Genomic DNA, 15,693 nt, shown 5'->3' with positions numbered 1-15,693 from the left:
GGAAGAGAGAAGGGAGAAGGGGAGGATTAGGGAGAGCTTGGGAGAGTGGGATGGCTGAGATGGAGGAAGGGTGGATATGGGAGTAGGGAAGAAGATATCTTAATTAAGGGAGTCATTTTAGGGTTGGCAAGAGATTTGGCTCTAGATGAGTTCCCAGGTGTCCAAGGAAATGTCCTTGCTAGGTCCTTAGGCAGAGAGGAGAGGGTACCTGAACTGGCCTTGTCCCATAGCCACACTGATGAATATCTTGCATATCACCATGGAACCTTCTTCCAGTGATGAATGGAGACAGAGTCAGAGACCCACATTGGAGCACTGTACTGAACTCCCAAGGTCTAGTTGAAGAGCAGAAGGAGAGAGAAGATGAACAAGCAAGTCAGGACCGCGAGGGGTTCGTTTACCCACTGATACAGTGTGACTGATCTAATGGGAACTCAACAAGGCCAGCTGGATTGGGACTGAATGAGCATGTGATCAAACTGGACTCTGAATGTGGCTGATAATGGGGGCTGACTGAGAAGTCAATGATAATGGCATTGGGATTTGATTCTACTGCATGTACTGGCTTTTTGGGATCCTAGTCTGATTGGATTCTCTTTATGTCTTATGTATTTTCTTTGCTTTAAACGTTTTTCTGATATTTGATTTCAGTAAGCCACTTTAAATTTGTTGATTTTATATTTGAGTTTTGCATTCATAGTGAAAAATATCATATTTAAATAAAATTTGTTCTTATTTGAAGAAAGATGTGAAGCAATATATTTCATATTTATTGAATCTTAAATAGTAAATTTGGCTTTAATATGCAAATTCTAGGAGAATGCTTAAAAAATGCCATAATGGTAAGTAATATCTATATTAAAACATAGTGTCTATACTCAGGAAACAAAAATTTTTCGTAAGCATAATATTATTATTGATTTAATAGTTAGTAAGATAGTAAGTCAATAGCTTCTAAAATATCTAAAGAATGTGAGTGGAACTAATAAACTTATTTATAACTGACCTTTAACATTTGGGTTCTAGAAAGCTAGCAAGCCTATGTAAGACCAACTACAATAGATTTGTTAGTCATAATTACCTGAGTAATGAACAATGCCCAGCAGATTGATTTTATTCTATAGGGAGTTTTTCATAGCATTCAAGGAGTTTTACTATTAGATTCAAAAATAGTATTAAAGATAATAAGAAATAAATATCCTTTAAAGTTTGTTTTTTTAAAGAAAATTAACCTGAGAAGAACAATTGTTACTGACACTCTTGCTGCTGAGGCTTGAGTATCTTCATGGAGAAAAATTCTTCATTGCATCTATGCTTGTAACTATTTTCATAATAATTTGGTGAGAAAAATAATTTTATTTTCATCTCTAATAGTCCAACCTCCTTACTGGAAAAAGCTTATTATAATGTGTGAATATTTGCATAAAATTATCATGTGGATCTATCTTTTAATGAAATTTTCTAATAAATGTGACATACAATAGTCCTGAAAGGCTAAAGGAAATACTTTTATTTTGCATTTTCTCAATGGACTGGAGGTGTTAGATAATTCCATTTGACTACTAACATTCAAAATATTAAAGTTCAGGATGGTAGGAAATCCATTTTGTTGGACTTGTCTGAATATTTCATGGCTATTCTTTTCAATGGATGTTTAGACCCTGAAGCCTGATATTTCCAGTGATAAGCTCCAATTTTATATCAACAATACAGTGATGAAAACACACAAACAACCTTATGCCCAAAACTGTGCATATTAGCATTACAGAAACATTGTAAAGTGGTCCCAAGTTGAATTCTAAGATCTAGCACCACTGTCCTTACTGATTATACTCATGGGTAAATGTGACTTTGAGAAAATTTCTGCCTTGCATATTATTTCTGTGGTCATTATAAGGTAGGTAGTTCCATGTTCTACTTACTTGATTCTTTATATTGATGTAACATTTATTACTTATGCCAATGCAGATATTGCAGGGACTGGCCATGACTCTACATTGATGTGTTCTGCAATAGTACACAGCACCTTTAGTCTCGCAATCTCTCTCAAGGAAATTTCAGTGTCAGGAAACACAGTCACATTGTTAAAACTGCTTTAAATCCATTTACAAATGAAATATTAAAGCATTTAAAATTCACTGGGCAACTTTAAAAATTTTTTTCATTTTTGCAAAAATTATATTTTTTAGATCTATCATTAATACAAAAAAGTTGTGTATATATGTGTGTCTATGTGTTTTATCTTAAAATAAAGTACTTGTTACATCATGGATTAACATAGAGTTACAGGTTTATTGTCACAAACAAAAATCATAATTTTCTTCATATGTCTGTACAAAAATAACTAATACTGTTTTACTCCCATACAAGAACATTTGGAAGGTTTTTGTGAAAAGAAAGTAGAATGATGCCGACTGAGAGACAAAAAGAAACATCATAGGACGAAGAGCAATATTAATATCAATATTATATATAAATGTATTTAAATTAAGCAAAGTATAAATATATATTAAATTAAAATTGATTTATAGTTACTTAAGGCAATATGCTTAATGCCAGGTAAATTAATGTCTGTGGCCTTCTTAGTTACCTTTCAGATAATTTCATGTTACAAATATATACAGAAAAATTGCTTAGAAAATGCTTCCTATGTCAGGAAAGATACAAAAGCACAAAGAATACTCTTTGTTCTTATATACTAAGCAGTATTTGACATTTACTAATGTGGACTATCTTATGATACTACTCTTATTTCATCTTGGTCATGTTTTCTTTGTATCATCTCTTTGCAGTGAGAGTCCTGAGTGGATGTGATAGAAGGAAACAGGACACTGCAGATTAAGTTTGTCCTCAGAGGAATAACAGATCGACCAGAGCTGCAAATCCCACTGTTCCTGGTGTTCTTCTCCATCTATGTCATCACCATGGTAGGAAACCTTGGCTTATTCTTTCTCATCTGGAAGGACCCCCATCTTCACACTCCCATGTACTTTTTCCTTGGAAATTTAGCCTTTACTGATTTCTGCACTATATCCTCTGTGACTCCAAAGATGCTTATGAAAATTTCAAATAAGAATGGCATGATATCTCTGGGTGAGTGCTCTGCCCAATATTACTTTTTTTGTTTCAGTGCAACCACAGAAGTTTTCCTATTGGTTGCGATGGCATATGACCGCTATGTAGCCATATGCAATCCTCTGCACTATGCAGTTGTGATGTCCAAAAGACTATGCACTGTGTTAATCAGTATGTCATATATAATTGGCTTTCTAAATCAAAACCACTTTGAGATACCATCTTACACCTGTCAGAATAGCTAAACTCAAAAACACCAATGATAGCCTATGCTGGAGAGGATGTGGGGTGAGGGGAACACTCATCCATTGTTGGTGGGAATGCAAACTTGTGCAGCCACTGTGGAAATCAGTGTGGCGGTTTCTCAGGAAACTGGGAGTCAACCTCCCTCAGGACCCAGCAATTCCACTCTTGGGAATATACCCTAGAGATTCCCTAGCATACTTCAAAAGCATTTGTTCAACTATGTTCATAGCAGCACTATTTGTAATAGCCAGAACCTGGAAACAGCCTAGGTGCCCCTCAATAGAAGAATGGTTAAAAAAGGTGTGGAACATATACACATTAGAGTTTTACTCAGCGGTAAAAAATAATGACATCTTGAATTTTGCATGCAAATGGATGGACATAGAAAACGCTTTACTGAGTGAGGTGAGCCAGACCCAAAAAGAGGAACACGGTATGTATTCACTCATAAGTGGATTCTAACCATAATTTAAAGGTCTTTGAGCCTATTATTCGTGATCCTAGAGAAGCTAAATAAGAAGACGAACCTGATGAAGATTATTTAGCTATCTGCCAGGAGGTAGGAAATAGTCAAGAGTCCCAGGTAACCTTGGGTGCATGGGGGGGGTTGGGAGGGTTGTTGGAAGGGGAGAGGGTTAGAGAGAAGGGAGTAGGGGAGGAATGGAGAAAGCTCGGTTGACCGGGATGGGGGGAAGGGAGGAAGGATGAATATGGGATCAGGGAAGAATATATTTCAACTAAGGGAGTCATTTTAGGGTTTACAGGAAACTTGATTATATATGGGATCCCAGGTCCAAGGAGAGATCCCCAGATTGTTCTCTGGACAGAGGAGAGGGTGCCTGAACCGGCCTTGGCCCATAACCATACTGTTGAATATTTTGCTTATCACCATAGATCCTTCATCTGGCGATGGATGGCGATACAGACGGAGACCCACATTGGAGCACCGGACTGAGCCCCCCAAGGTCCAAATGAGGAGCAGAAGGACGAAGAAAATGACGAAGGACTGCGAGGGATGCTATCACACCCTGATACAAGGGGTCGGATCTAATGAGAGTTTACCACGGGCAGTTGGACTGCGACTGAACGAGCCCGTGATCCAACCAGATTCTCTGAATGTGACCGGATTCTCTGAATGTGTCTGGCCCGGAGTCTTTCTGTGAAGCCATTGACAATGACACTGGGACTAGTTTCCTCTGCATATACTGGATTTTTGTGATGCAGTCTGTTTGGATACTCACCTTCCTGGACCTGGAGGGAGGGGGGACGAACTTGAACTTCCCACAGGGCTGGAAACCCTGATTGCCCTTAGGGACAAAGAGGGAGGAGGAGATGGGGGGGGAGTGGGAGGGTGTTGGGAAGAAGGGCGTAAATGGAAACGTTTATAATTTAATAAAATTACTTTCAAATAAAATAAAATAAAATAAATCCTGCAATTCTTATAGGACTATTATCCAGATTAACATTCTGTAGGTCTAATATTATTGATCATTTCTACTGTGAAATCTTGCCACTCTATACACTCTCTTGCACTGATCCATCACTTAATGCATTGGTGACTTTTATTATTGCTTCTTCCATACAAATCAACACCTCTGTGACCATTGTAGTCTCTTATGCCCATGTCCTATTTGCTGTCCTGAACATGAAGTCTAAGAAGGGCAGAAAGAAAGCCTCGTTCACCTGCAGTGGGCACCTGCTCTTTGTCTCTTTGTTCTATGGCACTCTTCTCTTCATGTATGTGAGTCCTGGGTCTGGACCAGGTAAAATCCAGGATAAAATGTATTCACTGTTCTACACAGTTGTGATTCCTCTGCTAAACCCTTTTATTTATAGTTTACAAAACAAAGAAGTTTGCCTGGCAATCTTGTCTACTTCTAATATCCAGGAGGATAACTATATGATTTTCTTTAGGTTCACCTTCTTATTTAGGTTCTCTTGGATCACGAATTATAGACTCAAAGACCTTTAACTATGGCTAAAATCCACTTTTGAGTGAGTACATACCATATTCCTCTTTTTAGGTCTGGGTTAACTCACTGAGTAAAACGTTTTCTATTTCCATCCATTTGCACGCAAAATTCAGGACGTCATTGTTTTTTACCGCTGAGTAAAACTCTAATGTGTATATGTTCCACACCTTTTCTAACCATTCTTCTATTGAGGGGCACCTAGGTTGTTTCCAGGTTCTGGTTATTACAAATAGTGCAGCTATGAACATAGTTGAACAAATACTTTTGTAGTATGATAGGGCATCTTTTGGGTATATTCCCAAGAGTGGAATTGCTGGGTCCTGAGGGAGGTTAACTCCCGGTTTCCTGAGAAACCGCCACACTGATTTCCACAGTGGCTGCACAGGTTTGCATTCCCACCAACAATGGATGAGTATTCCCCTCACTCCACATCCTCTCCAGCATAGGCTATCATTGGTGTTTTTGAGTTTAGCTATTCTGACAGGTGTAAGATGGTATCTCAAAGTGGTTTTGATTTGCATTTCCCTAATCGCTAAGGAGGTTGAGCATGACCTTAAGTGTCTTTTGGCCATTCGAAGTTCATCTGTTGTGAATTCTCTGTTCAGTTCAGTACCACATTTTTTAATTGGGTTAATTAGAGTTTTAGTATCTAGTTTCTTGAGTTCTTTATATATTTTGGAGAACAGACCTTTGTCTGATGAGGGGTTGGTGAAGATTTTCTCCTAGTTCAAAGGTAGCCTTTTTGTCTTACTGTCAGTGTCCTTTGCTTCACAGAAGCTTCTCAGTTTCAGGAGGTCCCATTTATTCATTGTTTCTCTTATTGTCTGTGCTACTGGGGTTCTGCTTAGGAAGTGGTCTCCTGTGCCTATATCTTGTAGACTACTTCCCACTTTTTCTTCTATCAGGTTCAAAGAGGACAGACTAATGTTGATGTCTTTAATCCATTTGGATTTGAGTTTTGTGCATGGTGATATATATGGATCTACTTTCATTCTTCTACAGGATGACATCCAGTTGTGCCAGCACCATTTGTTAAAGATGCTTTCCTTTTTCCATTTTATACCTTTAGCTCCCTTGTCGAAAATCAGGTGTTCATAGGTTTGTGGGTTAATATCCGGGTCTTCTATTCGATTTCATAGGTTGACTTCTCTGTTCTTATGCCAATACCAAGCTGTTTTCAATACTGTAGCCAGGCAAACTTGGGTGCACGTGGTGGGGGGAGTAAGAGGAGATGGTTAGGGAGAGGAGAGAGGAGAGGGGGTAGGATTGGTGATGACTTGGGGGAATGGGAGGGGGGAGGGAGGAAGGATGGTTATGGGAGCAGGGAAGTTTATATCTCAACTAAGGGAGCTATTTTAGGGTTTTCAAGAGACTTGATTCTGGAGGCATTCCCAGGCCCAAGGAGAGGTCCCCAGATTGTTTCCTGGGCAGCAGAGGAGAGGGTGCCTGAACTGGCCTTGGCCCCTAACCATACTGATGAATATTTTGCATGTCACCACAGAACCTTCATCTGGCGAAGGATGGAGATAGAGACAGAGACACATTTTGGAACACTGGACTTAACTCCCTAGGTCCAAATGAGAAGTAGAGGGAGGGAGTTCGTGAGCAAGTAAAGCAGAACCAGAGGGAGCCTTCATCCGATGATGGATGGAGATAGAGACAGAGACCCACATTGGAGCACTGGACTGAACCCCCAAGGTCCAAATGAAGAGCAGAAGGAAGGAGAACCTTAAAAAGAAGTCAGGACCGCGAAAGGTGCGTTCCCCCACTGATACAAGGGGACTGATCGAATGAGAGCTCACCAAGGCCAGCTGGACTGGGACTGAACGAGCATGTGATCAAACCAGATTCTCTGAATGTGGCTGACATGGGGGCTGACTGAGAAGTCATTGACAATTGCACTGGGTCTTGTTTCGTCTGCATGGATTGACTTTTGGGGATCCTGGCCTGTTTGGATGCTCACCTTCCTGGACCTGGAGGGAGGGGGGAGGAACTTGGATTTCCCACAGGGCAGGAAACCCTGACTGCTCTTGGGAATGGTGAGGGAGGAGGAGAGGGAGTGGGGGGAGCGGGAGGGTATTGGGAGGAGGGGAGGAAGTGGAAATTCTTTAAATAAATAAATAAATAAGGGAAAAAAGAAACAAAGAAGTTTTAGGTGCACTGAAAAGAATTATAAAATGATAATCATTTGATTATCACTTTAAATTTTTGTTAACATGTCCTCTCTTTCAGGAATGCATTACAAAATTTGACCCTGTGTTTTGAATGCAATCAAAATTTCACATATTTTTCCTCAAAAGAATAAAAGCTAGATTGTGAAAGTCTGTCTTAGTCACATCATTGTAGAATAGTTTATGAGGACATTAATAGCTAATCCCAGCCATTTGTTGTTTTAAAATTCAAGCTCTCTGTGAAAGTTTCTTCACTAAGCAATTAATTCTTTAATTAATAAATTTTTGGTTTAAGATAAATATTACAACTCTTGGAGTTTATTTTTATCAAAATTCAATTTAGGAGCATAATATATTGGTTTAACACCTATTGTTTCCCCCTAATCATTTTCTAAGCAAAGTTTATTTAAATAATCTTTAGTTCTATTATGTGTATATAGGTAAATAATCCTTATGTATCATATGACATGGAAGAAAAACATCCAAGCACTTAAATGTAGATACCTGGCATTTAAGAGAAACCTGATAGAGAAAAATATTTATTTTATATCCATGGAAATTTTCAAGTTAAAATATTAAATATCACAATAAACATTTTGGTTTTCATAAAACCTAAGAAGGAAACTTTATATTTTTATAAATTGTCTTTTTGCTGCCTGTGCTTATCTCTTTTTTTCCACATATTTCACATATGGCATGTGACTCAGAGTCAGACATCTGGGTACATCTTCTGGCCCACGATTCCCAAAGGCATTTGATTAGGAGTAAGATGAACAGATGTACTGTGCTTCATGTCCTGGGCCAAATGAAGTCAATGGCATCAACTAGGAATATGCTTGTCGTGACCAATATTTCTCTGGATGATGATACAATATGAGAAGTAAACTAGATGAACAGTTACAGACACAAAAACCACTATGTGGAATATATGAAAACATGACTATTACTATTTACACAGACTTCTGAAGGGAAAAAGAGAAACACTATTATATAGTGAATGAGAAAAGACCCCAGAAAATCTCACATTGGGCACTTAGTTCCCATCTGGTGTCACTGTTTAGAAATGCTATGGAATTCTCAGGAAACACAGTTCTGCTGGAGGAGGTGGGTCAGCACAAACAGGCTTAGAGTTTCTATAGCCCCACCTCACTTCTTATTTTTGCTCTGCTTCCTGAGTGTGCATACAATGTGGTCACTGTTTTAGTCCTGGCCACAGGTACTGTTGTCTCCAGGAACTGCAAATCTTAATCCATGCTTTACCTTTTACCTAAAGCAGTTCAGACAGAAGATTGCCACAAAGCAGTGCTGTTGCTGTGATTGTTTTCATCTGTGTTTCTTAGGCCTTTGGAATTTCTTTATAATAAGAACATAAATTAATTTGAAATATTGGACAAGAGAAGCCCTTTTCTGCTACATGCAGAGTCTCATATGCATTCAAATGAGAGTTTAGAATGTTAGGAGAAAAGAAAAATATGGATTTGAAGTATGTCTCCCACTGTTACAGAGATGTTGTGAATAAGGATGATCTAGAAGTATTCTGTGACAGGTGCCTTGAGGGGAGAAAAAGCTCACCCATGAATGAATCCAAAGAATGAAAATACAGATAGGTATGATGAAACCATAGCGCCCAATCTTAAAGAAGAAATAGTTTTTGGATCCTGGCAAACACCAGCCTAGCAGAATGCTTTCTTAGAATCTAAGAAGCTAATATAATAGTGGTGCAAGGGTACAGCATGCATCTAATGCTGGCTGCAGGACTTGACAACACCACCCTTGTGGTACTTTCTTTGATGGAATGAAAGTTGAAAGATTGAGGGAGTTCATAACAAGCATCACTCCAGACAACATGTGTCATGTTCAGAATCCTTCCAAAGGGGTTCTGAGAGCACTTTGTGGAAAGTTATGAAGGCAAAGCAGTGGAGACCCTGGTGAATAGGAGGTTAAAGAACCATGGGATATCTGCTGAGGACAGCTGCACACATGGAATCGAGTTGGCACAGCACAGTGGTTGTATGTGCCACAGGCAGTGGAGTTGCAGAGATGAGGACTGCAAGCCTGTTGTTGCTTAGATGATTCCTTTTCATGTCATGAGCTGGACATGGAGCTGTAGCATTTGATGTTATCTCTCCTGGATACTGTACTTACTTTGTCCAATGTATCTTCTATGCTCTTTCTTCTTGTTGGACTGAAAATGATTGCTCTGTGTCACTGCATGATAGAGGTAGAAAACATTCAAAAATTTTATTATTCAGGCAGTATCACAATTTAAGGTTGACCTTGTGTCTGTTATTATTTAGGGATTCTATTTTGAGACTTTTGACTTTTGGCTGGTACTGGGACTGATTAAGACAATGAGGCTTTAAAAGTTATACTGAATTTTCTATGCATGAAATGGGCACCATAAGCAAATGGAATTGTGGCTGGAATTTTTTTGTTTGAATGGAAAACAGTCACCCTGGGGTCCTTGGTTTGAATCTCGGTCCAGTTTTTTGTTATTTGAAAAGGTCATAGAACTTATAGGATGTGTAGATTTTGCTGGTAAAAGTTGTTCACTTGCAAGAGGCTTTAGAGGCTTTCTAGCCTGGTCCTACTCTCTGTTGTTGCTCTGTCTCCTTATTCCAGGAGCAATGTGCCAGTTGCTTCAAATTCTTGTTGCATTGACGTGCCTGCCATGAAGTACTGTATCATTATGGGACTACGAACCCAAAACTGTTTTTTCTCTCTGAATTTTATGGTTTAGGGTCCTGTGTTATACAACAGGAATGTATCTTAGGTACTTTCATGGAAAAAAAGAGACTCTTGAAAAAGAATGTCTCAAATGCAAGAAACACTCTTCAACCTCAAAGACAGACATCACCTCAGAGTAAAAGGTTGAGAAAAAAGTTTCCAATCAAATAGACCTAAGAAACAAGCTGGTATATTCTTACTAATTTCTAGAAAAGTAGATTTCAAACTACAATCAATCAAAAGAGACAAAGAAGGACATTTCATATTAGTCACAGGAAAAAATCCATCAAAAGGAAATCTCAAAACTGAACATCTATGTCTGAAATACAAGGTCACCGTCATATGTAAAAGAAACACTTCTAAAGCTTAAATCACACATTAAACCCAACATAAAAATAGTGGGAGACTTCAACACTCTAAATTCACCACTAGAAAGGTCAGTCAGACAAAAAATGAACAAAGCAATAAGGGAACTAATAGAGGTTATGACTCAAATGGACTTACCAGACATCAATAGAATATTTTATCCAAACACAAAGCATATGGCTTCTTCTCAGCACCTGACAGGACCTTATCAAAAATTTACCACATACTAGGTAACAAAACAAATCTCAGCAGATACAAAAAAATGGATTAACTCATATAAAACTAGAATTCAGCAGCAATACTAGTTCAAGAAAGCCACCAAACATATGGAAATTAAACAATGCTCTCCCAGATCATCAATGGGTCAAGAAAGAAATAAAGGAATAAATTAAAGACTTCTTAAAATTCAATGAAAATGACCATACAAGATACACAAATTTATGGGACACAATGAAATCAGTGTGAAGAGGAAAGTTCATAGCACTAAATGCCTACATAAAAAAGCAGGAAAAAACTCACACTAGTGAATTAACAGAACATTTGAAAACTTTGCAACAAAAAGAAGCAATCTCATCCAAGAGAAATGATGACAAAAAATAATCAAATTTGAAATCTGAAATCAACAAAATAGAAACAAACAGCATAATACAAAGAATCCATGAGAGAAAGAGTTGCTCCTTCAATAAAAATTAACAAAATAGACAAACCTTTATCCAAACTAACCAAAAGACAGAGAGATAATATTCAAATTAACAAAATCATAAAAGAAAAGGGGAACATAACAACAGACATGGAGGAAATTCAGAGAATCATCAGGATATATTTCAAACATCTGTACTCCACAAAACTGGAAAATCTTAGAGGAAATGGGCAACTTTCTGTAGAAATATCTCTTACCAAAATTAAATCAAGACCATATAAAAAGAGATATGCAGTAAAGAGAGATTCATTGAAGAAAAAACCTCTAAATGACTTACAGTGTGTTAAACATATATGCACACTTGAGAGAGGAAAGAAAAAGTTTAAATTCCTTAAAATAAAAAAAAGAGAGTAGTTGGGTATGGTGGCATAAACCTTTAATTTCAACACTTGGGAGATAGAGGCAGACAGATCTCTGTGAATTCAAAGTGTGGTGGCACACACTTTTAATCCTAACGCTTCAAAGACAGAGGGAGGCAGATCTCTGTGAGTTCAAGGACAGCCTGGTCTAGAGAGGAAGTTCCAGGACAGCGTAAGATACACAGAGAACCTGTCTCAAAAGGCCAAAAATGAAAAATAAAAGAAATAGAAGCAAAAATAAAGCCACATAAAGATGAAAAAATACAAAGAGAGTCTGGATACTGTATGTTATCATGTTTTCTTTGAATTGTCTGAATGCTGAGGAAGGAGCAACAGCTTCCAAAAAGATATTTATTTATAAATATCTGCTGAATTAATCCAAGATAGGTATTTTGAAAAAAGCTTGACTTCAAAATTGAAGTCAAAAGGTATGTTACTCCTTGGACCTGGGATCCCATTTATAATCAAGTCTCTTGTAAACCCTAAAATGACTCCCTCAGTCGAGAAATATTCTTCCCTGATCCCATATCCACCCTTCATCCCTCCCCCCCATCCTAGTCCCCCGAGCTTTCCCCATTCCTCCCCTACTCCCTTCTCTCTAACCCTCTCCCCTTCCAACAACCCTCCCACCCACCATGAACCCAAGGTTACTTGGGACTCTTGTCTATTTCCAGTCTCCGGAGAGATCCCCAGATTGTTCTCTGGACAGAGGAGAGGGTGCCTGAACCGGCCTTGGCCCATAACCATACTGATGAATATTTTGCTTATCACCATAGAACCTTCATCTGGCGATGGATGGAGATAGAGACAGAGACCCACATTGGAACACTGGACGTAACTCCCTAGGTCCAAATGAGAAGCAGAAGGAAAGAGAATGTGAGCAAAGATGGCAAGACCAGAGGGAACCTTCATCCTACGATGGATGACGATACAGACGGAGACCCACATTGGAGCACGGGACTGAGCCCCCCAAGGTCCAAATGAGGAGCAGAAGGAGGAAGAACATGAAAAAGGAAATCAGGACCGTGAGGAGTCCGATCACCCACTGATACAAGGGGACTGATCTAATGAGAGTTCACCAAGGCCAGTTGGACTGGGAATGAACGAGCACGTGATCCAACCAGATTCTCTGAATGTGGCCGGATTCTCTGAATGTGGCTGGCCCGGAGTATTTCTGAAAAGCCATTGACAGTGACACTGGGACTTGTTTCCTCTGCATATACTGGATTTTGTGGATCCAGTCTGTTTGGATACTCACCTTCCTGGACCTGGAGAAAGCGGGGAGGAACTTGAACTTCCCACAGGACAGGAAACCCTGACTACTCTTCGGGATGTAGAGGGAAGAGTAGAGGGAGTGGGGGGAGTGGGAGGGTGTTGGGAGGAGGGGCTGAAATGGAAACTTTTATAATTTAATAAACTTTGAAAAAAAAGGTATGTTACTTCGGAGAAGAGGTTTTGCTTTTGTTTCCACAGGAAATTGGAGGCTATTATTATTGGATTTATTCTGTGTTAAGAAAAATTAGATTTGATCAAGGAAGACCACCTGAGAGATCTCTGGTAGGAACAGATGGCCCAGATATCTGAGTTCTACATCCAGAACAAATTCAAGTTGCTGTCTGAGATGATCAAGCCTCACAGGATACTCCAGTCAGGACTTGATCATAATTTTAAATATTTTTAAAAATTATTTAAAGAATAATTGCCATAAGATTATCAGCACCCCCAACCAGCAGGAAGTAGCCTAGAAAACTACACCCACATTTCCCAAAAATGGACTATGGATATTTTTCTTTGTTTAGAATGTTGGTTACAAGTTGCTGCAGTTAATGTAAATATAAAAGCTAAACATGGGATATTAGATTCAGAGTGTTTTTTTTTAAAGAGGGGAAGTGGTGTGGGACAATTGTCTGTATTCTGTCAATTATATTTTAAATAAACACTGCATGGCCAGTAGCCAGGCAGGAAGTATAGGCAGGACAACCAGACAAGAACTAGAGGTGGGTCAATAACAACAGGAGAATTCTGGGAAGAATAAAGCTCTTTCTGAAGTCCTGGTCAGCAATAGAAGGAACAAGATGTGACTGCCTTGCTGAAAAAGGTACTAAGCCATGTGGCTAACATAGACAAGAATAATGGACTAATATAAGTTATAAGACTTAATAAGAAACCTGAGCTAATGAGAAAATCAGTTTATAACTAATGTAGACTTCTGTGTGATTTCTTTGGGACTTAGCAACTATGGAAACTGGACATGACAGAAAGCCCGACAACATATATTCACATTATTTTGATTTTGACATATACCATATATTCAAATTGAAACATAAGTATGGGTATAATAAGGAAGATGAATGCATAAATATGCTATCAGTATTCACCATTCATCAATGTGTTTGATGCAATTTGTTCTCTTTATGTTTTATGTATTTTCATTACTTTAAGCATTTTTCTGATATTTGATTTCAGTAAGCCACATTAAATATGTGACTAACGCATTCATACTGAAAATGTCATGTTTAAACAAAATTTATTCTTAGTGCTGAAAGGGTGTGAAACATTCTATTCCACAGTTATTGGATTTTGAAATAGTAAATGTTTTATCATGTAAATTCTAGGAGAACACTTGAAAATTGCCATAATGGTTAGTAGTATCTATATTAATATATAATGTATATACATATAAAAACTTTACTTAAGCATAATTGTAGTGAGGAGCTACGGGCAGGCCTGCTTTTCATCCCACCCGGCTCCTGCATGGCTAGCTTAGTCCCAGAAATAACAACACACAAATTGTATTCATTTAAGCACTGCCTGGCCCATTATCTCTAAAGAGTTAGTTACTGACTAACTCTCATATCTTGATATTAACCCATTTCTATTCATCTGTATCACACCACGAGGTGTGGCTTACCGGGAAAGATTCAGCATGTCTGACCTGGTGGCTGGCTCCATGGCATCTGGCTCATAGCCCTCTTCCCAGCATTTTGTTCTGTTTACTCCGCCTACCTAATTTTCTGTCCTATCAAGGGGCCAAGGCAGTCTCTTTATTGACCAATGAAAATAACACAATAGACAGATAACCCTCCTCCATCATTTCCCCTTTTTCTGTTTAAACAAAAAAGAAAGGCTTTCATTTTAACATAGTAAAATTACACATAACAAAACAGTTATCAAGCAAGAATTACAGTCACAATATTTATAACTATATCTTTATCATAATAATGGAAAACTATAACTATGACTATCTATTCTTTAACTCCATCAAAGACTCCAGAAGGATATATTACCTAAGTAAACAAGAAGTAAGCAACTTCCAAAACTCTAGAAATGACAGAGACATCTCGCTGCCTGGACAGTCACCCAAAGTTCCTCTGTATCGTTGGGGCATTCATTTTCGGCCTTCAGGCCCATAATATCCAGCAGACATTTCCATGAAGCAGGAAATTTTAAAGGCAGTTCAGTCACTATCTTCTGTGTCCTACAGAATGTCTCACAGACTCTTTTATGAATTAGGAACCCCGAAAGATCATCTCACCCTTAGGCAAGTTCAGCAGTCCTCTCTCTGTGGGTTCTCTGTGTCCAGTTTATATAACAGTCCAGGCAAGAGCAGTTGCTTGCCCAAATGGCTAACCAACTCCATAAGGAGCCTCTTCGATGCCCATCTTCCTCTTGAAGTAGATTGGTGCTGCCAAGAGCAGACGTGTCTCATTGTCATGAAAAGTCCTAAGTTATTAAAACATTAAATGACATGTTCTGTAGTCTTTGAAAGATATGAATGTCTATCTGAAATATATCTATGTATTTCTAGAAAATCAGACTAACATTACTACAAGCTAGTATTATCCATTAACAACCTATATTTTTAATTATACATTGCATTTTTAAATAAACTACACAATCACAATACCTCAATCATGATCAGAAACATATATACATATAACAAAATTGATCTTAAAATCCATAACAAAGCAAATTATTCATATCTATATCATATCCCCCTTTAAATGTAAACGAACATTTATAAACAATATTTGGGAATATGGACGTAGTTATTTCTCTCCAAACTTCTTTCTGCT

At 38.3% G+C, this 15,693-nt stretch overlaps 1 protein-coding gene across 1 annotated transcript; it reads left to right on the top strand.

Annotated features, from left to right (window-relative positions):
- The first annotated feature begins 820 nt into the window (after window positions 1–820).
- On the top strand, window positions 821–7,475 carry LOC148122935 (olfactory receptor 5AC1-like). The gene is made up of 4 exons (XM_087897770.1): window positions 821–842; window positions 2,806–3,270; window positions 4,746–5,160; window positions 7,430–7,475. The coding sequence occupies exons 1-4, from the start codon at window positions 821–823 to the stop codon at window positions 7,473–7,475; spliced, it is 948 nt and encodes a 315-aa protein (XP_087753896.1).
- Window positions 7,476–15,693: the final 8,218 nt, after the last annotated feature.

Source organism: Myodes glareolus, chromosome 2 (genome assembly GCF_982192425.1).
Source record: "Myodes glareolus chromosome 2, mMyoGla1.1, whole genome shotgun sequence".
Lineage (NCBI taxonomy): Eukaryota > Metazoa > Chordata > Mammalia > Rodentia > Cricetidae > Myodes > Myodes glareolus.
This window is presented reverse-complemented; position numbering and strand designations above follow the sequence as displayed.

What these genes read in the sequence shown, in the direction of transcription:
- LOC148122935 (XM_087897770.1), top strand. Translation starts at nt 821, where the DNA reads ATGCTTAAAAAATGCCATAATG. An exon ending in GCTTAAAAAATGCCATAATG is followed by an intron (nt 843 to 2,805) that starts GTAAGTAATATC and finishes GAGAGTCCTGAG; the next exon opens with TGGATGTGATAGAAGGAAAC. An exon ending in GTCATATATAATTGGCTTTC is followed by an intron (nt 3,271 to 4,745) that starts TAAATCAAAACC and finishes AATAAAATAAAA; the next exon opens with TAAATCCTGCAATTCTTATA.